The sequence below is a fragment of the Bos javanicus genome, chromosome 27 (assembly GCF_032452875.1).
Source record: "Bos javanicus breed banteng chromosome 27, ARS-OSU_banteng_1.0, whole genome shotgun sequence".
Classification (NCBI taxonomy): domain Eukaryota; kingdom Metazoa; phylum Chordata; class Mammalia; order Artiodactyla; family Bovidae; genus Bos; species Bos javanicus.
Genome location: NC_083894.1, coordinates 293,770 through 321,494, shown reverse-complemented (window position 1 = coordinate 321,494; position 27,725 = coordinate 293,770). Strand labels below are relative to the sequence as shown.

The window sequence follows — 27,725 nt, the reverse complement described above, 5'->3', positions numbered from 1 at the left end:
AGCCTACAGCACCCGGTATTCCCAGGCGGTCTCCCATCCAAGTACTAACCAGGCCCGACCCTGCTTAGCTTCCGAGATCAGACGAGATCGGGCGCGTTCAGGGTGGTATGGCCGTAGACGGAGGCGGCTGCCGCCGGGCGCCCTAAGAGCCCTGCGCTGCGCCTCCCTTTCGCTCTGACCTGCCGGTCGGGCTGGCCAGCCGCACCTCTCCACGGGGGCGCGCGCTGTACCGGAGCCGCACCACCCGCGACCGGACTCCGGCCTTGCCGACGCCGCCACGCCCCCCGAACACCGCCACCCCCCAGCCAGCGACCGCCTGGCCCGGCCCCGGGGGCCCGGAGGGCTTCGGGGACCCCCAGCGGCCGGGCGTGCGTGCGTGCGTGCGTGCGTGCGGGGCCTGGGGGGCTGGGGGTGGGGTGAGGGGCGCGGAGGGTCTCGGCGCCCTCCCGCCCTGGGCCTCTCCAGGCCCGGCCCCGCTCGGCGGGCCTCCCCCCATCCAGTTCGCTGCTCAGGGACACTCGGCCCCGCCCCGCAGGTTGTCTGGCTTCGGGGCCCGCCGCGGCCCGGGGGCCTCGGAGCCTCCTGCGGGCCTAGGCACAGCCCAGCCGGGGCCCTGAGCGCCCATCCTGCCCGGCTCCTGCCCGCTGCCCAAACGTTCCACCGGGAGCCAGCGGCGCGCTCGACCGGAGCGCCTCAGCCCCGCCCCTTCGCCCTACCGAGGGCCCCCTTGCCCCCACGCCGCCCGCCAAGCACACGACCTTCCTGAGAGAGCAGACGAGCCACAGGCAGGCACACGGACGGACGCCCAGACACTCGCACGCACCCACGCGAAGGGAGACAGCCGGCCGGCGCAAGCTCCTCAGCCAGAGCCATAGCACCTGTGAGAGGCCGGGGCCAGAGGAACGGACGGGCGGCCGGCTGTCGGGAGAGACAGAGGTAGAAAGAGATGAAGGTTCCGAGACAGACTGGAAGACAGCGAGAGGGAGATACGGACAGACAGACGCGCGCGCGGGGGCGCGCACACACACAGACACAGACACACAGACACACACACACACACACACAGGGACGCAGAGACAGAGAGAGGGGGACAGAGAGCGAGTGACAGAGAGACGGCAAACGCGAGACAGACAGGGGAGAGAGGATGGCATCGGATCCGAGACAGACACACTGGCACAGACCGTGACGCACCTCAGAGGGAGGCCGCGCGGAAGAAGCAGCTTCCCCAAGGGAGGGGGGCGTCAGCCTTGGGCCGGGCCCGGCTGGACGGCTGAAAGCGGTGCCCTGGGGCTGGCGTTCGCCCGTGGAGACCCCAAGACTTCCTCGCAGCCGAGGTCTCAAAGGTCCCCTTCGGCTTGGCTACCTAAAGCGGGACCCAGCCCCTGCCCCTAGGCCAGAGGGTGAGTGTGTGAGAGTGTCGGTGGGCGAGGGTGGGGGTCGGGTCGACTTGGGGCCGGGTGGATACCCAGAGTGGAGGGGGGAGGGTGTGGACGCCAGTGGCTTGGGAAGCTTGCGCGGTCCTCTTGCTGTCTCTCTCTCCCTCTTTCTCCGTCTCCCTTACCTGTGGTTTCCAGCTCTTGACCTGTCTAGGTGGTGTGTGTGTGGGGGGGGGGGGGGGGTGTGTGTGTGTGTATACCTGCAAACCCAAAGCAACTTTCTATGGAGACGTAGTGAAGGGTAAATGCACTCTTACTCATCTGATATACCCTAAAATACTGGACATGTCTGGACTCAGACTTTGAGGGCAGCCTTCCTGCCGACTCTGGCAGTCATTGATGGTGCTACCACTGTAATCCTCTAAAGGACCCAAAGTCCTGTACAAGTCCAGACGTCTGCTCTGTACAGTCTCTTCCTACAGTACAGGAACGGATAGAACAGAATGACACATTCTTTTTTCATTGTACAGATGACTCAGCTGCTATCTGCTGCCTAGTCAACATCGTCAACATGAGGGAGTCAAGCAAGAGTTCCAAATCCCTTGTTGTGTGGTCCTTGGAAATACTTCTGTTCTTAGTTGCTCAGTTGTGGCCAACTTTGGCGCGACCCATGGCCTGCGGCCCGTCAGGCTCCTCTGTCCGTGGCTTTGCCCAGGCAAGGATACCGGAGCGGGTTGCCATTTCCTTCTCCAGGGGATCTTGCCCACCCAGGGATCAAACCCGAGTCTCCTTCAGGCGGGCGCCTTGCCATCTGAGCCACGATACTGCTAATTGCCTAGTCGAAATACAAAGAAAAGAGCTAGTGTTCTACTGAGTGCAAAGATGATGGAAGAAACGGAAGGTTTCCTTTGTTGGTACATTTGACTCTCTCAGTAGTTTTAGTTGATTTTTCACTATTAAGGCTACTTGACCAAGGCAATGGAGTATTGAAAAGCAATCGACTTTTTTTTTTTTTTTTAAAGAAACGTGTGGCAGGTTAAACGTTCTTCGTTTTTTAGAGTTGGTTAAATGCAAAATCTTTATTCAACCAATATGACTATTGTGAACGGTATTTCAAGTCTCCATGACGAATCACTAAGGCATCAAGGAAGAAAGGGGTAGAGGTGCAGACAGAAAGAGCAACCTTTCTCCTTGGCCCCATCTCAACCAGCTGCCTGGTTCCTTCATCTCAGGGACTACGATGTGGGATTATCTTGTTTGTCCCATTTTTGTTCGGGGACCCTTTCTAGTCAGGAGGCTATAAACAGCGGTGGGGAAGCCCTTCTTTCCATTCCACGTGAGACCCAGTGGACAGTCCAGGCCCTGCCCACTGCATTGAGTCCGTAGCAACAGAATCACCAGGGATGCTGGTTGAAAATGCGTATTCCTGCAATCCACCCCACTGCGCTACTGACTGTTTGAGGTGGCAGTCTGGAACCTATAACTGGAACCTTTCTTGATGATTCCAAATCACACAAAAAAGTCTGAGGACTACGGAAGATCTTCCCATTTCTGGAAGAGTCACACACCTACAGAAGGAACCACAAGAGTTGCCTGACATGGTAAAGCTATCAGTATTGGCCTACAAGTTGGAAGGTCTCCACCTTTGCTATGTAAGTAAAGTGATCTTTCTTTGAAGTGAAGATGGATCGTACCAAAAGTTTACATCGTTCTAGAGCAAATTTGATAAAACCCTGAGTGATAGGAATCGGATGTACGAGTTCCTTGAAAGCAAGAACCTATGTGTATGGGTATGTCTTCATGCCTTAGATTGTGCCTTGAATGTAGTGTGCACATCAACAGAAGAAAGAGAAGAGTTGAATCGACAAAGATACAAAGACATCAAAAGCGCCGAGCCAAGTGAAAAGTTGAGGCTTCCAAGAACTTCTCTGTCTTTCACACACTGAGTACATATTGAGCACCGACTATGAGCTCGTAGGCATGTAATAAGTTTCTGGACATAGAATGCTGAGACAAGAAGACACACAGTTGCTGCTTTCACTGAGACCGGTCTAATGATAAATAACGGGCAGATACTGTGAGAACTGATAGAGGGGACTCCCCCGTCACCAAAAACTGGGTGTCAGAGAAGGCTTTTCAGAGTCCTAATTGCGTTGAGGTCCATAGGTTGAAGCAACGCACACCAGGGTTGAGGTGCAGGAGGACTTTCAGGCAGGTCAAATAGCATCTTGGAAGGCTATGTGACAAGGGAAATTTCGTACATTCAAGACATGAAAAACGCCCTATGGGAGATGGAACCTAAAGAGTGCAGAGGGCACTCCAGGGGAAAGAAATCAGAGAAGAAAGTGGCGGCCAAGCACTGAAGGGATTCGGTCGTCTATGCAATATGATGGGAAAACACAAGAGCAGTTTTAGCAGGGAGGTGGTAGAGTTGGATCTGCGTTGTGAAAAGGTCATCTTGCTCAACATCACTAAGGACTGGAGAGACTCAACTCCAAACTCCAACGAGGTACCGCTTCACATTAGTCAGAACGGTCCTCGGGGCAAAGTCTGTCAAAAACAAAGGCTGCAGAGGATGTGCAGAAAAGGGAACTCTCCTCCACTGTTGGTAGGACTGTGAGTTGGTAGAGCCACTGTGGAAAAGAGTATGGAGGTTCCTCGAGAAACTAAAACTAGAAGTACCATATTATTCAGCAGTCCCACTCGCAGGCATATAGCCACCAAAAGTATACCTCAACAAGATACACGCACCGTCTGTGCAGATGTATCTGTGTGTGCCCGCGCGGGGGCGCGCGCGAGCACGCGCGAGCGCCTGCGAGGCCGGGGGTGGGGCCGGCGCTGGGGCTGGGGCTGGGGCTGGGGCTGCTGCAGCCCCCCTCCCCCCTCTCCCCCCCCCCCCCGGGATTGCCTGAGGCACGCCAAGGGAGCCCCAGACGGAGACCCGAGGGACGGTCGTCTGGTTTCCTGGAAGCCGAATGCGGAGGGGCTCGCGGGCCGCGCGGAGGCAACCCCGGTCTGGAGCGGGAAGCGCGGCCCCGGCCAGCCCCCCCCCCCCCCCCCCCCGCACCCTGCCCCCTTACCCCCCCCCCCCCCCGGGAGGGGCTGGGGCTGCGGAGGCCCAAGAGTTGCGACGGGAGGGCGGGGGCTAAAGGAGAGGGCAGGCAAAAAGCCTACAGCACCCGGTATTCCCAGGCGGTCTCCCATCCAAGTACTAACCAGGCCCGACCCTGCTTAGCTTCCGAGATCAGACGAGATCGGGCGCGTTCAGGGTGGTATGGCCGTAGACGGAGGCGGCTGCCGCCGGGCGCCCTAAGAGCCCTGCGCTGCGCCTCCCTTTCGCTCTGACCTGCCGGTCGGGCTGGCCAGCCGCACCTCTCCACGGGGGCGCGCGCTGTACCGGAGCCGCACCACCCGCGACCGGACTCCGGCCTTGCCGACGCCGCCACGCCCCCCGAACACCGCCACCCCCCAGCCAGCGACCGCCTGGCCCGGCCCCGGGGGCCCGGAGGGCTTCGGGGACCCCCAGCGGCCGGGCGTGCGTGCGTGCGTGCGTGCGTGCGGGGCCTGGGGGGGTGGGGGTGGGGTGAGGGGCGCGGAGGGTCTCGGCGCCCTCCCGCCCTGGGCCTCTCCAGGCCCGGCCCCGCTCGGCGGGCCTCCCCCCATCCAGTTCGCTGCTCAGGGACACTCGGCCCCGCCCCGCAGGTTGTCTGGCTTCGGGGCCCGCCGCGGCCCGGGGGCCTCGGAGCCTCCTGCGGGCCTAGGCACAGCCCAGCCGGGGCCCTGAGCGCCCATCCTGCCCGGCTCCTGCCCGCTGCCCAAACGTTCCACCGGGAGCCAGCGGCGCGCTCGACCGGAGCGCCTCAGCCCCGCCCCTTCGCCCTACCGAGGGCCCCCTTGCCCCCACGCCGCCCGCCAAGCACACGACCTTCCTGAGAGAGCAGACGAGCCACAGGCAGGCACACGGACGGACGCCCAGACACTCGCACGCACCCACGCGAAGGGAGACAGCCGGCCGGCGCAAGCTCCTCAGCCAGAGCCATAGCACCTGTGAGAGGCCGGGGCCAGAGGAACGGACGGGCGGCCGGCTGTCGGGAGAGACAGAGGTAGAAAGAGATGAAGGTTCCGAGACAGACTGGAGGACAGCGAGAGGGAGATACGGACAGGCAGACGCGCGCGCGGGGGCGCGCACACACACAGACACAGACACACAGACACACACACACACACACACACACACACAGGGACGCAGAGACAGAGAGAGGGGGACAGAGAGCGAGTGACAGAGAGACGGCAAACGCGAGACAGACAGGGGAGAGAGGATGGCATCGGATCCGAGACAGACACACTGGCACAGACCGTGACGCACCTCAGAGGGAGGCCGCGCGGAAGAAGCAGCTTCCCCAAGGGAGGGGGGCGTCAGCCTTGGGCCGGGCCCGGCTGGACGGCTGAAAGCGGTGCCCTGGGGCTGGCGTTCGCCCGTGGAGACCCCAAGACTTCCTCGCAGCCGAGGTCTCAAAGGTCCCCTTCGGCTTGGCTACCTAAAGCGGGACCCAGCCCCTGCCCCTAGGCCAGAGGGTGAGTGTGTGAGAGTGTCGGTGGGCGAGGGTGGGGGTCGGGTCGACTTGGGGCCGGGTGGATACCCAGAGTGGAGGGGGGAGGGTGTGGACGCCAGTGGCTTGGGAAGCTTGCGCGGTCCTCTTGCTGTCTCTCTCTCCCTCTTTCTCCGTCTCCCTTACCTGTGGTTTCCAGCTCTTGACCTGTCTAGGTGGTGTGTGTGGGGGGGGGGTGTGTGTGTGTGTGTATACCTGCAAACCCAAAGCAACTTTCTATGGAGACGTAGTGAAGGGTAAATGCACTCTTACTCATCTGATATACCCTAAAATACTGGACATGTCTGGACTCAGACTTTGAGGGCAGCCTTCCTGCCGACTCTGGCAGTCATTGATGGTGCTACCACTGTAATCCTCTAAAGGACCCAAAGTCCTGTACAAGTCCAGACGTCTGCTCTGTACAGTCTCTTCCTACAGTACAGGAACGGATAGAACAGAATGACACATTCTTTTTTCATTGTACAGATGACTCAGCTGCTATCTGCTGCCTAGTCAACATCGTCAACATGAGGGAGTCAAGCAAGAGTTCCAAATCCCTTGTTGTGTGGTCCTTGGAAATACTTCTGTTCTTAGTTGCTCAGTTGTGGCCAACTTTGGCGCGACCCATGGCCTGCGGCCCGTCAGGCTCCTCTGTCCGTGGCTTTGCCCAGGCAAGGATACCGGAGCAGGTTGCCATTTCCTTCTCCAGGGGATCTTGCCCACCCAGGGATCAAACCCGAGTCTCCTTCAGGCGGGCGCCTTGCCATCTGAGCCACGATACTGCTAATTGCCTAGTCGAAATACAAAGAAAAGAGCTAGTGTTCTACTGAGTGCAAAGATGATGGAAGAAACGGAAGGTTTCCTTTGTTGGTACATTTGACTCTCTCAGTAGTTTTAGTTGATTTTTCACTATTAAGGCTACTTGACCAAGGCAATGGAGTATTGAAAAGCAATCGACTTTTTTTTTTTTTTTTAAAGAAACGTGTGGCAGGTTAAACTTTCTTCGTTTTTTAGAGTTGGTTAAATGCAAAATCTTTATTCAACCAATATGACTATTGTGAACGGTATTTCAAGTCTCCATGACGAATCACTAAGGCATCAAGGAAGAAAGGGGTAGAGGTGCAGACAGAAAGAGCAACCTTTCTCCTTGGCCCCATCTCAACCAGCTGCTTAGTTCCTTCATCTCAGGGACTACGATGTGGGATTATCTTGTTTGTCCCATTTTTGTTCGGGGACCTTTTCTAGTCAGGAGGCTATAAACAGCGGTGGGGAAGCCCTTCTTTCCATTCCACGTGAGACCCAGTGGACAGTCCAGGCCCTGCCCACTGCATTGAGTCCGTAGCAACAGAATCACCAGGGATGCTGGTTGAAAATGCACATTCCTGCAATCCACCCCACTGTGCTACTGACTGTTTGAGGTGGCAGTCTGGAACCTATAACTGGAACCTTTCTTGATGATTCCAAATCACACAAAAAAGTCTGAGGACTACGGAAGATCTTCCCATTTCTGGAAGAGTCACACACCTACAGAAGGAACCACAAGAGTTGCCTGACATGGTAAAGCTATCAGTATTGGCCTACAAGTTGCAAGGTCTCCACCTTTGCTATGTAAGTAAAGTGATCTTTCTTTGAAGTGAAGATGGATCCTACCAAAAGTTTACATTGTTCTAGAGCATTTGATAAAACCCTGAGTGATAGGAATCGGATGTACGAGTTCCTTGAAAGCAAGAACCTATGTGTATGGGTATGTCTTCATGCCTTAGATTGTGCCTTGAATGTAGTGTGCACATCAACAGAAGAAAGAGAAGAGTTGAATCGACAAAGATACAAAGACATCAAAAGCGCCGAGCCAAGTGAAAAGTTGAGGCTTCCAAGAACTTCTCTGTCTTTCACACACTGAGTACATATTGAGCACCGACTATGAGCTCATAGGCATGTAATAAGTTTCTGGACATAGAATGCTGAGACAAGAAGACACACAGTTGCTGCTTTCACTGAGACCGGTCTAATGATAAATAACGGGCAGATACTGTGAGAACTGATAGAGGGGACTCCCCGGTCACCAAAAACTGGGTGTCAGAGAAGGCTTTTCAGAGTCCTAATTGCGTTGAGGTCCATAGGTTGAAGCAACGCACACCAGGGTTGAGGTGCAGGAGGACTTTCAGGCAGGTCAAATAGCATCTTGGAAGGCTATGTGACAAGGGAAATTTCGTACATTCAAGACATGAAAAACGCCCTATGGGAGATGGAACCTAAAGAGTGCAGAGGGCACTCCAGGGGAAAGAAATCAGAGAAGAAAGTGGCGGCCAAGCACTGAAGGGATTCGGTCGTCTATGCAATATGATGGGAAAACACAAGAGCAGTTTTAGCAGGGAGGTGGTAGAGTTGGATCTGCGTTGTGAAAAGGTCATCTTGCTCAACATCACTAAGGACTGGAGAGACTCAACTCCAAACTCCAACGAGGTACCGCTTCACATTAGTCAGAACGGTCCTCGGGGCAAAGTCTGTCAAAAACAAAGGCTGCAGAGGATGTGCAGAAAAGGGAACTCTCCTCCACTGTTGGTAGGACTGTGAGTTGGTAGAGCCACTGTGGAAAAGAGTATGGAGGTTCCTCAAGAAACTAAAACTAGAAGTACCATATTATTCAGCAGTCCCACTCCCATCCATATATCCAATAAAAGTATAATTCAAACAGATCTTTGTAGCATTGCTGGGGCCCAGCCCTGGTTGATCCAGGGAATTCAAAGCTGGGATGGCGTGGCGATCAGGAAACTTCAGCTTATTTAAATGTAATTAAAGATATAAAGCGTGGTTAAAAAAGGATAGCTCAGTGAGGAAATTCAGTAGAGAAAAGAGGCTGAATAATTCAGCCAGAAGTTGAGAGAAAGAAGGACATGGGGAGACCAAGTTTTGGTTAACAAGGCCCGCCCTTTATTTTCCAGAGTAGTTTTTATACCTGAAGTTATGCATAGAGGATAATGGGGGAAGGGGTAGAGTCATGCAGTAAGCCAGGCTTTCTTCCTGCAAACTTATCATATGCAAAAGTTTAGGTGATTTGCATCATCTTTAGGCCCCGAGGCCTGTTACCATTTTAAGAAACTTATGTTTCTCTAAAGGTGATTATTCTAAAGTCAGGGGCCATCCTCCAAAAGCATTAGATAAAGTTGCATTCCTATAGGGCAAAGGTTTGGTGGGCTATAACAAGAAAAAGAATTAACCCAAGGGTCCAAGATTACAAACATTAGAGCTACTACTTACACCAATTATATTAATCAATACACTGCCAGGGACACAGCAGGTAAGGGATGTGGAGACCTAGCAGCAAACATTGGCCCAACAAGTGAAAAACCCTTCACCAATACAATTTCTAATCAATCTTTTAACTGCTCACAGGAATCTGTATTTAGACAGTTTAGAACATCTCATGCCTCTCACAGTTGGGAGGCTCTGAGCAATCACATGTGGCCAGAAAAACCTATTCAGGCAGGCTAGAGGACTTCCAAAGGAGTTTGTAGGTTGAAACACTATCACACCCAGGAACTTTATTAACTGGAGCTGTAAGTTAACTCTCGTTTCAGAGAGAGGTAGTGGGGGACAGCCCCCCGTAAAGTCAGAGGTGTTGGTGAGAGCACAAAGCAGAAAGTAGGCAGACTCTGGTTTTGAGGGTAGATGCTGGAGAATTTCCAGGGGGACTCCTGAGGCTGGATCCCGCCTTTGCGTATGCCGAGCCTCCTTCCTCATGACCTTTGCCGTGGGCGGAGCTCCTGCTCTGGGCACACCATCCTTATGTTCACAGCAGCACTATTCCCAATAGCCAAGGCATGGAAACAAATGTCCAGTGACAGATGAACGGATAAAGAAGATGTGGTACATATATATACAATGGAATGCTACCAGCCATAAAAAGGAATGAAATAATGTCATTTGCAGCAACATGAGTGCAACTAAAGATTATCATAATTAATGAAGTAAGTTGAAAGAAAAAGACAAGTGCCATATAACTTGTATGTGGAATCTTAAATATGGCAAAAATGAATTTATCGATAAAACAAAATCAGACTCACAGACATAGAGTACAGACTGGCTGTTGCCAAAGGCATGGGTGAGGGAAAAACCGGGAGTTCCCGATTAGCAGATTGTAATCTATTATATTAATCTATTGGATGGATAATCAACAAGGTCCTACTGTATAGCACAGGGAGTGTATTCTATATCCTGTGATGGAAAAGAATGTTAAAAAAGCAATGTCTGTAAGTGTATAACCGAGTCACTTTGCTGTTCAGCAGAGATTGGGACAGCATTGTAAATCAAGTATACTTCAGTGAAAAATAAAATTAAAAAAAGAAATAGGTCATCTTGGGCACCTAAAGTTAGAAAACAGATCAGAGATGCAAAAGCTGGAGTAGATAAAAACATAACCCTTAGGAAGTTATTGCATTCTGGTCACATTGGAAAGCAGACAAACACAGGGATTTTAGGAAGTTAAAAAAGAAATTAACAGAACTTTTTATATTTCCCTTTTACATTCTCATTTTTGTCATTCTAGCTTAGTTCTCATCTTTCTGTTTTTCTCAAGTTGTGACTCAACCAGTTTCTTGCTTTCTAGATTGGTTCAACTTAAATCAACTAAATAGTTTATAAAGAGTTAAACTAAATAATTTAAAGAAATCTTTATTAAAACCAGGAGAGTGGTGAAAAAATAAGTAAAGCAAATTGTTTCTTGATATTTACTTAAATGTTGTTATTCCTTCCATCTTGCCACAATATGCTCAAAATTCTTCCTTGGGCTTTAGACTCTGAGGTGGGAGAACACTGCCGTATGTAGAATATTTTTCCAAATATTCAGTTGTGGCACAAGACCTGCCAGAATTTTCATAAATCCTTGTGGTTCCATGTGGGCAATGATGTCACCTATGCAAACATAAAAAACTCATCACAGTTTAACTCACATGAGCAATTGTGTGTGCACACTGCAGAGGAAAATATGATAGATGGCAGTTTTGACTGATAAAGTGAAAGAAATAGACATTTGGAAATTTTTAGTTACATAGTAGGAAAAAAAAAAAGATTAACAAGATGAAAAAGTGACAGACACAGGTCAAAATTTCCCAAAGGGGCCCAACAGTCTTGATCCTGATAGACAGAGGCATGTATTGAAATATCAATGAGTTTGTTCTCTTAGAAGAGCAGGGATCTCTGCCCCACTCTATCACAGTTGCAGGTGGTGGCCAGATCTCAAGAGTTGGTTAGGTGAACCCTTCAATAGTGGCTCCCGGCTTTGCCAAGATTCTTGTACCTCAAACATACACTTGAAAGTAGGGGTGGCACCATTGCTGAGGGGATTCTTAGAACGTCAGCAAGAGACATGTCAGTGGGAAGCATTACCAATGTTTAAAGCCCAGAGAAGATTCCTCTTGCTTTGGCAATGCCTCAGTTCCCTGGATCATTTAACTGCCTGAAGAAAAGGGAGTCTCCAACAACATGAAGACTGAAAATTCCTGACAGCTGGATGGGAAAGGAACTTGGGTTGGATAGAAATGAAATATTAGACATAATAATTAATTTTCGTGCACGTCAGGGTTTTCAAATATGAATCAAATCCTCAAATGTCGATTTATCTTTTAATCCACATTGGATTATTAATTATAAACATTTACCATGAAACTAAGGGGAAAACTGCTTTCATCAACATTCTAAGTGTCTTTCCTTTGGAGGAGACTACAATACCACAGAGCTGACATATTCATAATATTAATTAAGCAAACAGTGATCTAAATCCCTGGGTCAACAGGGAAGTTGAGGAAGGAGAAGACTATTTCTTAGGTGGTGGGAGGTTGTCAGGCAGGACTCACGACCAATTCTAGGTTTCAGGAATTCAGATTCCAAAGGAACGCAGGCTGGATGGGCTTGGGAAAGAAAATATCGGTCAGGCAGGCGTGGGAAAAAAAGAAAGCAAGGGATAAAAGAAAGCGTAACATGGGTCGAAAACTCATCGACTTGCACTCCGTTCTATTCTTCTGTTTCCTTTTATTAATTTTTAAAATAGTGTGGGGCATACACTCTCCCAGCCGAATCAGATCTCCCCCAATTACCAGCCTGACCTCTGGCCCGCTGCTGCACAGGCATATAAATCCCCCCCGCTGGATGGCATTGGAGTTTGCGCCCCTGGATAGGAGCCCACAAATGCATGCGTGCGTACAAAGTTGTTTCAATCGTGTTTGCCACCCTATGGTCTGTAGCCCGCCAGGCTCCTCTGTCCACGGGATTCTCCAGGCAAGAATACTGGAGTAGGTTGCTGTGCCCTCCTCCAGGGGATCTTCACAAACTACGGATGGAACCTCGTCTCCTGGGTCTCCTGCACTGGCAGGCGGGTTCTTTATCACTAGCGCCACCTGGAAAGTGCCAGGAGCCCACAAAGCAGAACTGCTTAACCCGAGATAGCTGACAGGGTGCGCGGCCAGCATTCGGGGACCCGGGAATAAGTGGGGACGTCGCTGCGCCCGGGTCCCCGCACCTCCGCGGGGCGGCCACCCTGAGGGCTTCGTCCCCCCCACCCCCGCGGCCCTAGCTCTCTTCCAAGACCGGCCGCCGCCACGCCTGCCGTTCCTTACCCGCAAGTACAAATCTGACACAGGCATCTGGTCCTCATGCTCCCGGCTTCTCGGCTCCTACAAACTCGCAGCTTCCGCCGTTCCACCGAGCCCTCCGTAGTCAAGGCAACCGTGGGAGCCCAGGAGACGGACCCGCTGCCGGCTTCCGGCGGGGACAAAGACGCGCGCGGGTCAAAGGTCGTGCGTCCCTAGCCCCGCCCCTGGCTTGCGGCCATTCGGGAGACGCAAAGCTGTAGGTGCCTGAAACGTAAGTGGTGTGGTCGGAGCCCGGGTCCGAGTGGGACTGGGTGGGCGGTGGGAGCCGGTGAGTGCGGGCCCGCAGGGCGCTGGGCGTCCCTCTCTGGCAGCTCCAGGCAATGGGTGGACCCGGGGCGCCACGGCGGCGGAGCGGGGCCGGGGACGAACCCGGGCTGGGAGCGGCTACCGTCCGAGCTTAAGTGTCCGCTCGCGCCCGACTGCTGTTCAGTGTGGACCCGGAGTCCTTAAAGAAGGGAGTGATGAAGAAGGGAAGGTGGAGATGAGGGTTCATTTTTTTCTTTTCCCCATTGTGGGAAGGAATGAAAGACGTTCATTGCACCTGCTCAGCAAATTAGCACGTGACCCAAAACTTTATTCGGGCTCCGTAGCAGTCATCAAGCTGATTGTTTCCCCTCCAGTGAAAGCAATTGGGAGTGATAGGAGGAGGGACTTGGAAAAAGATCGAGGAGCGGAAGAAGAGATACCAGCATCTTCTCTCCTGCTTACGACCCTTTCGATACGCCATCACTGACCTGGAGAAATTCACCCCAGTACAGAGTACAGGGCATAGTTCCTGGTGTCACTGGGCACCCAGCCCTAAGGAGCTCTGTGATTCATCTCAGATCCGGAAGGATGAGTAAGATCCACAGTCGTAGTACAGTAGTTGCTGAAGTGCTCAAATTGGACTTAGGTCTGGGTGGGTATCTGCCTTTAATAAACGGTTCGTTGGGTTTTTACTTGAAGGAACTTGAGAAATCTTGTCAGTTCCCAGTATTAAAGACCCTTTTATATTGTCCCGATCTTTAGTCATTTGGTCTAGTCAAGGCTATGGTTTTTCCATTGGTCATGTATGGATGTGAGAGCTGGACTGTGAAGAAGGCTGAGCGCCGAAGAATTGATGCTTTGGAACTGTGGTGTTGGAGAAGACTCTTGAGAGTCCCTTGGACTGCAAGGAGATCCAACCAGTCCATTCTGAAGGAGATCAGCCCTGGGACTTCTTTGGAAAGAATGATGCTAAAGCTGAAACTCCAGTACTTTGGCCACCTCATGCAAAGAGTTGACTCATTGGAAAAGACTCTGATGCTGGGAGGGATTGGGGGCAGGCAGAGAAGGGGACGACAGAGGATGAGATGGCTGGATGGCATTACTGACTCGATGGGTGTGAGTCTGAGTGAGCTCCGGGAGTTGGTGATTGACAGGGAAGCCTGGCCTGCTGCGATTCATGGGGTCGCAAAGAGTCGGACACGACTTGAGCGGCTGAACTGAACTGAATACGTCTTTACTTTTTAGTCACAGGAAATAAGTGACCGTGGTGGTCAGTAGGTTGGATAAGATGATTCAACTCCAGAAAAACACAGCTAACATTTGGAATATCTGTGTTTTGGCTCATGTAGACCATGGTAAGAGCCTTTCTAAATAGCTTGTTTTCAGTAATTAAGGGGGTGTTTCTCCACACTTGTCATTGGAGTGATGCTAAGTTTCAAGTCTTCTTTTAAAAGTTTGATGTGGTAGAACACAGCCAACTAGGGATTGGTCTTTTTCTAGATAGTACACTGTGTTGGTGTTTAAATGAGAAGTTGAGTTTTTGTTAAACTATCAAGTATTTTTGAAATGGCTTTCTAATATAACAAGTCTGTAGTTTTAACATAATGTTCTCAGAACCTGTGTTTTAAGTTCAGGGTTCTTTGCCCCCTATGTCAGACGGTAGAAATTTATGAACAGGGCACCCCCTCAGCTGTAGAGGTGATTTGGGGGTTGAGGCAACACAAAGTGAGACAGGCAAAAAATAGATAATAAGAGTTGAGAGAGCTGGAGAGTCAGGAAGTTAGGATGGGTCAAGAAAAGGCTTTATAGCATAATTAATATTAGAGATGAACCCTGAAGGGTGATTCAAGATGGCAGATGGGGACACTAATTTCAACTGGGAATAGTGTCACAAGGGGAGAAAGAAATGTATGTGACCAGAGGCTGGGACACAAGAGGGCAAGGTGGGCTGATCCATGGTGCTTAGCTCCCGACAAACATTGCTTTCATACCACAGCATCGCCTCCTGCTAAGCCTGCTCTTGGTTTCAAGCTGCTTTTTGTTCACCCAGTCACAGCAAAGTAATAAGAGGTGGGGAGTGTGAAATAAAACGTATATACCATCCTGAAAGTGAGGGAGGAGATAAAAGCGGAGAGATAGGTTATGCTGCTAAGTCGCGTCAGTTGTGTCCGACTCTGTGCGACCCCATAGACGGCAGCCCCCCAGGCTCCCCCGTCCCTGGGATTCTCCAGGCAAGAACACTGGAGTGGGTTGCCATTTCCTTCTCCAATGCATGAAAGTGAAAAGTGAAAGTGAAGTCGCTCAGTCGTGTCCGACTCCTAGCGACCCCATGGACTGCAGCGCACCAGGCTCCTCTGTCCATAGGATTTTCCGGGCAAGAGTACTGGAGTGGGGTGCCATTACCTTCTCCCAGAGATAGGCTATGCTGTATCTTAAAGACCCCTTCCTGCCAGCGAGGCACTAGGATAAGGGTTGTTGTTTAGTTGCTCAGTGGTATCTGACTCTGCAACCCCTGGACTATAGCCCGCCAGGCTCCTCTGTTCTTGGGATTCTCCAGGCAGTAATACTGAAGTGGATTGCCGTTTCCTTCTCCAGAGGATCTTCCCCACCCCCCAGGGATTGAACTCACATCTCCTGCATTGGCAGGCAGAGTCTTTACCACTGAACCACCAGGGAAGCCCCTGTGTAAAGTATGCCTCAATAAACAAAAAGTTATTGGACAGCTTTTAAGGTGAGGTTGAGCCGCAGGGTTGGAGATACAGATTATAGCACTGTGGAGTGCTAGAATCTTTGCCCTTCCAGACAGTGCACTGTTCAAAAGTCTAGTTAAAATGCTCATTGTGTCTTCTTTCACTTACTGTAGGTAAATAGGAAATACTTGATAAAGGAGTTCTTATGGTTAAATGTTAAATATGTAGATGCAATCTACCTACCTCCCCCTTTAAAAAAAGAAGTGTATTTAAATTAATATTGTTACTTTAACAGGAAAAACCACTCTGGCTGACTGTCTTATATCTAGCAATGAAATCATCTCCAGCCACCTGGCAGGCAAGGTATGTTATTATATTTGATATATACTTGCATTTCAGTAAGTATAAGCAAATCTACAATGCGATGAAGCATTTGTTGTGTTCATAAAGGCCCCAAAAGTACAGAGCATAGTTCATGTATCTAAGAGACTGGCAGTCCATTTAGCAAGATAAAATAGATGGTTGAGAAAAAATTATTTCTGTATTGCTTTTATATTAGTTTATATTAATATTTTATAAGTGCAAGAATGAGTTTTTGCAGCAAGTCAGATGATAATCTGGCATGATTGTGGAAGATGTCACAGGTAGAATAGATGCTTCATAGCAGGAAATAATGTGGATAAAATGGATAAAGGCTAATTTGTGAGTTGCACTTGATTTGAGTGGAACATTTGCCTAGCAATTACTGAGAAAGGAAAATGTGCTGGTACAAAAAAAACGTATCAGATTATGACAATCTTGAAGGCTAACCTGAGGACCAAAAGAAGGCTTCTGAAGTATGAGGGTCGTGAGGAAAATCGTGTTTTAGGAAATGAAATGAAAGAGATCTTTGTTTCTAGCTGTGAATTGAAAGGACTTGGAGTGATTTATTTGTAGTAGAAAAATAAAGATATTCCTTCCTTTAGTGAATTTAAGATATAGTCAGCAGGATTTATCCAGTGATTGGTAATACAGAGAAGAGGAGATGGAGAAGCAAAATTGAATTTGAAAAGTAGACCTGAGATACTAAAGGAAGAATGGGGCCTTTGAAGCAGGTCGGGTCCCCAGGAAATTGGCCCAAGATACTGTCTAGAGGAGGCTTAAAAAACTGGGTGGAATAAAGTAATAAAGTGCTTTTATTTTTCCTACTTGAAAAGTTGGAACAAGTACAATAACTCTACTGTAAGTCGATGAAATAATAAAGCATAAATTAATGAAGTTGAAAAGATCAAAGAAGCCAAATTTGTTCTTCAAAAGATTCATACAACTAACAAATATGATACAGTAATGATGGACATGTCATTATACATTTAAAGAGTGAATCCTGATGTAAACTATAGACCTTAATTGATAGTAACGTATTGATATTGGTTCATTGATTGTAACATGTACCACACTGCACACAATGTAAGATGGAAATAACGGGGAGGGAACTGTGTGTAGAAGTACTTAGGAACCTCTTTACTTTCCAGTTATCCTAGAAACTTAAAATTGCTCCAAAAAGAAAGTCTATTAATTTAAAAAGAATTACTAGCAATGTAGACATTGTATGATTATCTTGCATTACAACTGATAAATCTAAAAACTGATCAAGGAAAAAGGAAAGGAGAAAGAAATACATGATACTAGGCAAGAAAAGGAGAAGGCGATGGCACCCCACTCCAGTACTCTCACCTGGAGAATCCATGGATGGAAGAGCCTGGTGGGTTGCAGTCCATGGGGTCGTTAAGAGTGGGACATGACTGAGCGACTGACTTCACTTTCACTTTTCACTTTCATGCATTGGAGAAGGAAATTGCAACCCACTCCAGTGTTCTTGCCTGGAGAATCCCAGGGATGGGGTCACACAGAGTCGGACACAACTGAACCGACTTAGCAGCATCAGGCAAGAAAAATGCTGCAGAGATTTAAAAGATAATAATAGTGGGATCTAATGAACAACTTCAAGGCAGTAATAAGCCTAAAAATTTAAATACTTAAAACAAAAGTCCACATCAGTCCGTTTTAACTTTAAGGTTGCATTTTTACAGTTGAGGTACATGGACAGCAGAGAAGATGAACAGGTCCGAGGGATCACTATGAAATCCAGTGCCATCTCACTGCATTATGCGGAAGGTAAGTCGGTCTGCGTTTTACAGAACAATGGTTTTGTATCTTTTGTGTCTTCCTTTCTCTTTCCAAATTAGTTTTATGCCTCAGGTTTTTTTGCTCTACCTTCCACAAACTTCATTCTGGCCTTTCCAGATGATCAATTTTCAGATCAGAGTCAGGCTGTCCAGACTTGGATACAGATGGGAACCTCTAACTGGCTTGAGGGTAGAAGCACTGGCAGTTCACACCTGCCCACGTCCACCCAGGTGCTTGTGGAGATATCTTCTCTGGGAAGGTCTGGAGTCATAGGACCTTGCTGGCTCAATCTTATTGTCCCATTTCCTCACTGGGTCCTCGTTCTGTCTTCTGGTCTGCCTGTTAGACCTAGAGTCTTATTTACTTGACTCTGCATTGCCATGGTCACTGTAGCTTTTATCTGCAGATCAGGATGCCACTCTGACAGTAATACTTTTAGGGATTTGTCCTGCAGACATAATCATACGAGCATATATGTTCATTGATATTCGCCCTAATGTCTGTATCAATGAAAAGAATGCCTTAGTGTCTGTCTTTGGAAAATAGTTAAGTAGACTGATCGATCCATGCTGTGAAGTGCTCTGCAGCTGTTCCAACAACTGTGATTACATAGAAAAGATAAAGTCAGAGACAAAAAGCAAGTTGCAGAGTAAATATTTATAAGACACGAATGTGTTTTGATGATAAGAATATATTAAGTATATAGATGAAAGTATGTAGATGAAAGCTGTATATCAAAACCTTAACCATAATTATCAGGGGCTGGATTATGTGAAAACTCACAGTTTTCACAATATTTATTTTGTACTGTTGGGAAATTTACACAACATGTGAGTTTTGATAAGTAGAAGACACTAATGAAGATGTATTTCATTTCCCTAATGGACTGGCTTGTGGCTTATCCTTCACAGTGTCACGTCCCTGACACTAACACCAAGGGTTGTGCTGTGTATATGACTCTTCTCTTTGAAGTCAGTCTTTAAAACGGTTTTGAATTAAACCAGTTTTGAAGCTCTTAGGTACATGAATTCCCAATGTATTTAAAATAATGCCTTAAGTTTTAAAAAACTGCCTCTCACATTTTAAAGAGTTATGTCCTAATTCTGTGATTCAGCAAATGGCTCAGTGGTCGGTTTTTTTCCCTATCCTTATTTTTATGAACTTGAAGAGTTTAGAAGTTCATGGACTGTTCTTTAAATAGTCTCAAAGGCCTATTGTCATTTCTACTGTGTAGCCATTCTTTATACCTGTGAACAAATAATTGCTATCACAGAACTTCTAAAATGAAGTTTTCATTTTGATTCATCTTTTTAAAAATTTTTTCAAAATTTACAAGTTTTGTATGTGTTGTAGAAAATGTACAGTAAAACACAAGATTGAAATAAAAATTGCTCTAGTTTTACCCCCAGTTACTTTATGTTTTTGCATTTAATCCTGTCATAACTGTGCATGTGTATGTGTGTACTTGCAAGCTGTGAGGTAGGTATCTAACTTAAATCCCACCCCCCCGCCCCGCAAAGAGTTAACTATTTATTCCAGCACCAGTCTCACTTGATTATTAAGTACTGTATCATTAGTTCTTGGTGTGGTGCTGGCGTCAGCATCTCTACATGAATGAGGCAGTCCGGGTGGTGGGACTGCTGTGAGCCAGAGAACAGACTCGGTCCACCCATGAAACACCCCCTCTACCTGGGTGGGGGCTAGTGCTTTTTAGCTCCAACTGACAGATGCCTTGTGTTTTTCTGTTTTTTTTTTTTTCAAGAAAAGGCATCAAGATTTTTGGTAAACTCATCCAGTTTTTTAAAAAACTGGCAATATTAAAAAATGGTAAAGTACAGTATAGAGCAAATTGTAGTGGGCTTTCACTAATAGGCTTTCAGTTTGTACTTCAGGCATATGTGCTAGGTGACAGCCTGGTTCAGGGGGACACTCAGTATTTACCCAAGAGGCAGCCATACTGTAGCTTAGATGTGCTCCAAATGTGGAGACCAAGGATGTGGAGGCTGTCTGCAGACAGATCCGCTTGTAAGTTCACCCCTCTGGAAACACCTCCAGGAAGTGAAAGCTAAGTCGTGTCTGACTCCTTGTGACCGCGTGGACTGTAGCCTGCCAGCCCTCTCTGTTCATGGGAATTCTGCAGGCAAGAATACTGGAGTGGGTTGCCATTTCTTCCTCTAGGGGATCTTCCCAACCTGGGGATCAAACCTGGGTCTCCCACATTGCAGGCAGATTCTTTACCAATCTGAGCCACCAGGTGAACACCTCCGTAGGGGTCTGTGGTTATGGGCGAGTAGAGGGTTTCAGCTCTGTGACCCTCTGGTCTTAATCTCTAAGACTGGGCCCTGGGGACACTGACTCTTTCCATCCAGATGCACACGAGGCCAGCATGTATCAGTAGCTACTTTCGCTTCCAGACACATAAACGTTCACTCGTGTTTCTGATCACTGTCCTTTTCCTTTGGGACCAGGCTTGGAGGATGGGGTTCCATTGTGCCTAGTTTGACTAAAGGTCAGCTTTTTTTCCTCTAAAGATAATGAATGCTTTACTTTGTGAAGCATTCAGATGATGCAAGATCTAAGAAGATGGGTGTACCATGGTTTGATTCTGAGCTGCATGTCTCATCTGCGTGATTTTGTTTAACCCTCATGGCAATTCTGGGAAATGGAGATTCTCCTCATTTTACATGTGTGCAAAACGGAGTTCAGAGAGATTAAGAGACCTTCTTAGAGACAGAATGGTTAGCATGTGGCAGTAGTCCTGCAGAATGAATGCATGCTCAGTCATGTCCGACTCTCTGTGACCCCATGGACTGTAACACTCCAGGCGCCTCTGTCCATGGGATTTTCCAGGAAAGAATAATGAAGTGGATAGCCGTCTCCTACTTCAGGGGTCCTGGGAACCAAGTAATTACTAATACATTTCCAGCCTGTTTATTTGGACCAGGAGTCTCAAAAGTCATTTGGCCCAGGCCATCACTGATTCCCCTTTCAGAGAAATTCTTTGCTATCTGCCAGGGGTTGCTCTGGCTCCTTAAGGGCATCTCTTGTGGCATTACCCCCATCTCTGTTGTCTTTGGTCACTGCCCAAAATGGAGGTCACATGATCTGGCCTCTCAGTCATCTTGTCCCCGTGTTTCTCACACCTGCCCTCAACCCCTCACTGTTCCCTTCCTGCCCACACCTTTCTCTGAAAACTTTCCAAGGTAAACATGTGTCCCTCCATCCTCAGCGTCTTTTGTCAGTTTTCCCTCCTCCCCCTGCCTGGCTGTCTTCTAGTCACTGCTCTCTTGTCCTTCTTTTGAGTGAGTGCTGTTTATTCTGTCATACTCTGTCCCTGGGTGAGAACATGGGATCACCCTTCTCCTTGTTCCCTGGTTCTGGGTCAGAGTTTGGTTCTTCCACCATTGCTTTAAAACTCCGTCTCCTTTGAGACTCTTACCATCTATCCAGTTATTCTCCACCCCTTCTCACCACCTCAGCTTCCGGTTACAGTCCCTGGTCGCCATTCATTAGTGACTTTGGCACCTGGTTCATTATTTTCCTTTTTACCCAAATCCACCAAGGTAGCTTTTCCTGTGTCTGAAAAATGACCTCTTCCAACAGCTTGAGCTTGAGCTTCTCTACAGTAGTAATGTGTACACCTCTGCTTCACCCACCCACTAGCATGGCTGCTTTCTGCATTTTAATATCACCCCTTACCGGTCTCCTGATATTTCCCATTTAAATACTCCCTTCTCTATGATCTTTACTTTTCCAGCTCTCTCACCTCTGTAGCGAGGACTTGAGGAAGCCCTTCAGTCTCTTGCGCCCCATCGGCATCCTTCATTTCATCTTTGCCTCCTACTATCCAGACTTGTCTTTTTCTGACAGTTTCACTGAGGCCATCAGTGTATCTACTGTCTTGGCCTCCTGTCCTCCCAGTAAAACTCTAACCCTTGGTAGAGCTGACTCTACACATTTTCCTCGTACCCTTGGGCTGGGCTCTCGGCTGGTATTGGGCTGCTGGCAGACTTCCGTGTGTCCCCTGTAAGACCTTGCTCATTCTCTCCCACTGGAGCTCTCTTAACTCTCTTGTCTCTTTGAGTCCACCTCTCAGTCCCTCTCCCACAATCGCAGCAGACATTTGTCCATTCTATTTTACAGAGAAAAGGAAAATTCCCTCAGCTATTTGCCACTACCCCTGAAAGTATAATAGTGTTAGTATCTTTGCTTGTCTGCTGTCACTGTGAAAAGCTTGTGCTCTGGACTTACTTCCTGTGTCCTGGTGCTGTCAACCTTTCAAGCATGTTCAAGCCTCTCATCTTAAATTGTGTGTATTTGTGTGTAAGACTTGGACAAAAGTGTACCGCTATTACTCTTTCGGTGACTCTGACAGCAGGCCCTGTGCTTTACGATAATGGCACATGTTAGCAGTGTGAAATTGGATGAAACATAGTTGGTCCTTGATCTCTGACTTTCTGTCTAGGGTCATATGAACATAGAGAATTTCCAAGTAGATTGCAGAGGCTTAGGACATTTACATGGGTTCTAGGCAGCGAACATCAGTCTTTTCTCACTCCAGGGTTTCTTATTCTGATTCTGAGCCAGATAAACAGACAAGTGTTATTTCCCCAGTTGCGAAGTCTAGAGGCACCTGTGACCTTTACAGGAAGTGACCAAGCTGAAAGATAGACCTGGGTATGTTTCTGACTTGTGACTTCTTTTGTGACCTTAGGTAAATCTCTTCCCTTTTGGGAGCTTTAGCATGAAAGCTAAAATGAAATGAAGGGTTGGGCTATGAAAATGCTGAAGATTTCGAGAACCTCACAGCTTTCGTTTTATGTGACAGAGCTTTTCTTCAGTCATTTCTTAGACGCTCTCCTGCTCTTAATTGCCTAAGGAGGAGGGTTGCATACCTGCACTGCCCAATATGTGTTTTCAAATCTCATTTCAGGTGATGAGGAGTACCTGATTAACCTAATAGACTCTCCAGGCCACGTGGATTTCTCCTCAGAAGTGTCCATGGCTATTCACATCTGTGACAGGTACAGCATCGTAGTGGATGCTGTGGAAGGGATCTGCCCACAGGTGATGGATGGTCGCCTGGAAATGTTTAACTAGTTAGAGAAGGCAGGGGGAGAGGAGGCACTGGCCATCAATGACGATGTGGCACTTTAGACGTTTCTGTGACACCAGAAAGCTAGTTTTCCATTTCACATTCCATAGTGTTCCAGTCTGTGGTGGAGTTAAGTCACCTGAGTTCTGAAGGGATATTAGAGAGAATGACTTTAAGGTCCTTTGACATGTCTGTGGTATTCTCTGGGAGAGGGACTCAGTGGAAATGAGAGAGGCATGTTAGGGGGTCTGGGGGCTTTCCTCCAGTGAAAGTCTCTCAACTGTGAGGGGCTGCTGACAGCAAAATTCTGAGCTACTTTTCCCCTATGTGGGCAAGTCTCTTCTGTTGGTTTCTCAGTCTGCAGGCCCCTCACACTTACACACTCTCTCCCTTCTTCTCCTCTCTTCCTCTTCCAGATTCTTAATCTGCACTTTCTTACCTTTCCCAGCAAAGTTCAAATAGTTCTCCCTAAGGCCAGAGTGAACATACAGCTCTGGTCAGCATGAAACTCAGAGTGGCTTTCTAATCTCAGTTTTTAAAATAATTTTTCTTTGAAACCTAATATTAAAAAAAAAATGTTGTCACCTTTGTGTCCTACTTCTTATCGTACCATCGTTTGTTTTAATGATTTTTAAAAAGAAGGGTAAAAAGCTTACATTACAGGCATACCTCGGAGATATTTCAGGTTTGGCCCTGAACCACTGCAGTAAAGTGAATATTGCAGTAAAGCAGGTCACGTGAATTTTTTTGTTTCCCCAGTGAATATACAAGTTACGTTTATACTATACTGAAGTCTCTTCAGTATGCAATAGCATTATGTCTAAAAGAATGTACACACCTTGATTAAAACAATACTCTATTGCTAAAAAATACTTAACCATTTCTGACCCTTCATTGAGTTGTAATAGTAGCATCAAAGATCACTGATGGCAGATCACAACAACTATATTAATTATGAAAAATGTAAAGTATGAGAATTACTGAAATCTGACAGAACAACAAGTGAACAAATGCTATTGGAACGCCAGTAGACTCGCTTGATGCAGAGTTGCACAAACCTTTAGTTTGTTAAAAAAAAGAAAAAAAAGCAACATCTATGGTGCACAGTACTGCTGCTGCTGCTGCTGCTGCTGCTAAGTCGCTTCAGTCGTGTCCGACTCTGTGCGACCCCATAGACGGCAGCCCACCAGGCTCCCCCGTCCCTGGGATTCTCCAGGCAAGAACGCTGGAGTGGGTTGCCATTGCCTTCTCCAATGCATGAAAGTGAAAAAATAAATTGAAGTCGCTCAGTCGTGTCCGACTCAGAGTGACCCCATGGACTGCAGCCCTCCAGGCCCCTCCGTCCATGGGATTTTCCAGGCAAGAGTACTGGAGTGGGGTGCCATTGCCTTCTCCAGCACAGTACAGCAGAGCACAATGAAATGAGGTTTTCTTGTAGAAATGGAGAAAATCTGATCATTCCAGGAAGATGTGCTGTACTTATTCTGTAACTTCTCTGATTTCCTGTAAGCGCACAGGTCCTGCATCTAGAGAAGCAAAACCTTAGTTTATGTAGTGTACTGAGTGTCCTGATAGGTTAAATTAACAGATGTGACTTCAAAGTAGCTGAATAGTGGTTAATGCTAAGAAGTGGTTTCTGATCAGGAAAGTGTACACAGGGAGCTTCTGGGGACATACTCTGTTTTCCCACCTGTGTGTTACAGCATGAGTGGTTTTTTTTAATGATTAGTCAACAAACTGTGTGTGTTCTCGTGTGTGTTTAATTTCATAAAACTCTTACTATCTTGTACACAATTTTTATTTATCCTTCTTAAATAAATTGTCATAAAGGCAAGAACAGTTTCCTGCCTGCAGTTCTTTGCTTCTGTGTTATATATTTTTGACTGTCTAATGAATACCTGTGTCTGACTGGCATGGTCTGAGTTGTATATGATAGAGGAGCACGAAAATAAGCTACTTATTAATCAGGATTTTCTAATGTGCTTTAATTTAAATCATAAGCTTTACATTTTCTTTTCTGTTTTAATCAGACACAGGCAGTTCTGTGGCAAGCCTGGCTCAAAAACATCCGTCTGGTTTTAGTGATCAATAAGATAGATCGCTTGATAGTGGAACTGAAATTCACCCCACAGGAGGCCTACTCTCACCTCAAGAATATATTAGAACAGGTATTTTATCCTTTATTTCAGTACTTTAAAAACTGTGGCTCAAAGGAGAGTTGTAAGGAAGTTGCTAGGTTGGGTATGAGGCTTTGCTGCAGAAAATCCACTTAAATGTGTTGGAGTCATCATACCGCAGCAGAGGCAATAGAGCTAGCATCATCTCAGGAGTCGCCTCCATCTCCTGGGAGCATCCTGGAATAGAAAACTTGAACAATAGGTCTTAGTGTTCTCCTGTTTAAAGACTTGTGGTTGGGTTTTTAAATGAAGCCAATATTAAGAAACTCTTTGGCTTTTTTTATTACCTGTATTTGGGTGAAATTTTAACAAAGCTTTCATTCATTTATTTATTCAGCAGATATTACCATAACTGAAGGTTGAATAAATGAGTTCTTGAAGGTTTACTTCATGCTAAGGATTGTGAATATAAAGACAGACAGGTCAGAGTCCCTATCGTCAAAGATCTCATGGTGGGGTAGGGGAGAAAAACACATAAAAGATGTTTGGGGAACAATGAGACAAACCCTAAATATGATTTGAGAACATAAATGAGGCCTGCCTCACCCAGATTGGGTCAATAGGAAGGGGAGAGTTAGGGAGAGTCTTATAATAGGAGATGGAAGAAAGGTAATGTGTGCCAGGGGAGGATTATGGCAAAGGCCTTCAAGAGAGAAGAAATAAGATATACAGAGTCATTATATAAAGGAAAGAAAAAACATAGTGCAAGTTTCATTCAAAGAATAAATTATTGTTTACAGTTGAAGAACTAGATCAAGTACAGTAGTGATAAGAGATGGGAGTAGAAAGGAATACAGCTTTGATTCTGGTGAACCCTGTATGCCATGTATGGAGGTTTGAAATGTCTTTTTCAAGACAGTGGGGCACCATTGATGAGGACGTTGAGAATGTTTGTTTGCTACAGGAAGGAAATGATAAAGGCAGAGCAGTGAGAAAGTCTGGGTCAGTGGATCCAGTTCCCTGAAGAGACAGTCAGGCACGGAACAGGTGGAATACTCCTGCCCTGCCGCGGAAGGAGGAGAACCAGCAGTGTTTGTAGAGATGGACTTACAAGTTGGATGATGGGGAGCCTGCAGGATCTTTGAACAGTAGATTCCGTTTTCTCTCTGAGGTAGGAAAAAAGATTGGTCACCTAGGAGTGAGAATCTTTGGGGCTTAGAGGTCAGGAAGAGGGCCTGAAGAGAGGGGTGAACAGTTCAAACATCTGACATGAGAAACAGAGAGGGAGCTGACAAAAGTCATAAACTCAGATTGTGGGGCTTGGAAACCAGGAGTTCTAGTGACACCTGGCCCTCATACTGAAAAACAAACTGAAGATACGACAGATCAGTGTTTGCATTAAAAAAAGAAATGACCTTCCAAAAGCCTTAGGATTTAGTCTTACTGGGTATTGAAATAAGTGGCATCAAGTTAATGATTGCTGTAAACATCAGTTCCATCCTCATGGGCTTCATAGAAGTTCAGACTGTGACTTAGGAGTCTAGACTTAAGGAGGGTTAGACAGTGTGTCTCCTGTCATAGGCGTGCCATGCATCCGAATGACCTTCTGCCATTTTGCCATCTCTCCTAGATTAATGCACTCACAGGAACTCTTTACTTCTAAAGTGCTAGAAGAAAGAGCAGAGAGAGAGGCTGAATCCCAGGTAAACCCGAATTCTGAACAAGGAGAGCAGGTGTATGACTGGAGCAGTGGCTTGGAGGACACGGATGACTCCCACCTGTACTTCTCACCTGACCAGGGGAATGTGGTGTTTACAAGTGCAATAGATGGGTGGTGCTTTGGGTAAGTTTTTTATTCTAATGAAATCTCTCTGTGGATTCTGTATACAACTGGTGCTTTAATTAAACTTTTTGTCTTGAGGTATCGTAGATTCATGTACAGTTGTAAGAAAGAATACAGGAGCATTCTCTTCTTCCTTTCCCCAGTGTCCCTCCAAAGGTACTATCATGCAGAACAGTAGTGTAACATCACAGCTGGGCTATTAACATCGATATAATCCATCACCACAGAGACCTTTGTGTTGCACTAACGTAGCAACACCTACTTCTGTCCCACTCCCAGCTCCTCCTTAATGACTAACTGTCCTGCATTTCTATAACTTGTCATTTCAAGAATGTTATAGAAATGCACTTGAACAACATAGAATGTTTTCTAGATTGGATTTTTTTCAGCATCGTTTTCTGAAGACTTATCTAAATTGTTGCATGCATCACTGGTGGTTTCCTGTTCATTGTCTAGTCCTGTTCCATGGTATTGGTTGTACCACAGTTTAAGTATTTACCCATTGAAGAACGTCTGGGTTTCTTATGGTTTGGGGCTACTGTGAGTAAAGCTGCTATAAGCATTCATGTGTAGGTGTTTATGTGAACATAAGTTTTCATTTCTCTGGGATGAATACCTGAAAGTGCATTTGCTAAGTCCTAGGGTTGTTATATGTTTGATTTTTAAAGAAACTATAAAATTGTTCCAGAGTAGGTGTACCATATTCCCACCAGCAAGGTGTGGCGATCCATTTCTCTGCATCTTAACCCTCATTTGGTATCATCACTATTTCTGTTTTTTCTTTTTTTTAGCCATTCTGCTAGATGTATACTGATGTGTTATTATCTGTTATTATGGTTTTAATTTGCATTTTCCTAACAGCTTCTGAGGTTGAATCTTTTCATGAGCTGATTTGTCATCTGTATATCCACTTGGGTGAAATGTCTTTTCATGTTCTTTGCCCACTTTATTTTTGT

At 47.2% G+C, this 27,725-nt stretch overlaps 1 protein-coding gene, 2 non-coding genes and 1 pseudogene across 3 annotated transcripts in view; 1 reads left to right on the top strand and 3 right to left on the bottom strand.

The window, feature by feature from the left end:
- On the bottom strand, positions 1 to 119 carry LOC133240168 (5S ribosomal RNA). Its single transcript, XR_009734148.1, has one exon. It is a non-coding gene; the product is annotated as a 5S ribosomal RNA (ribosomal RNA).
- Positions 120 to 4,543: 4,424 nt separating this feature from the next.
- On the bottom strand, positions 4,544 to 4,662 carry LOC133240157 (5S ribosomal RNA). Its single transcript, XR_009734138.1, has one exon. It is a non-coding gene; the product is annotated as a 5S ribosomal RNA (ribosomal RNA).
- Positions 4,663 to 10,692: 6,030 nt separating this feature from the next.
- LOC133240118 (stabilizer of axonemal microtubules 1-like) lies at positions 10,693 to 12,614 on the bottom strand (annotated as a pseudogene).
- The window catches only part of LOC133239753 (elongation factor-like GTPase 1), a 29,204-nt gene continuing 14,091 nt past the window's right edge, over positions 12,613 to 27,725 (top strand). Inside the window, 9 exon segments of the mRNA XM_061404021.1 lie at positions 12,613 to 12,756; positions 12,899 to 13,070; positions 14,118 to 14,213; positions 15,844 to 15,911; positions 17,618 to 17,702; positions 22,648 to 22,781; positions 24,840 to 24,977; positions 26,557 to 26,576; positions 26,578 to 26,769. Coding sequence (XP_061260005.1) covers positions 12,613 to 12,756; positions 12,899 to 13,070; positions 14,118 to 14,213; positions 15,844 to 15,911; positions 17,618 to 17,702; positions 22,648 to 22,781; positions 24,840 to 24,977; positions 26,557 to 26,576; positions 26,578 to 26,769 — 1,049 coding nt within the window.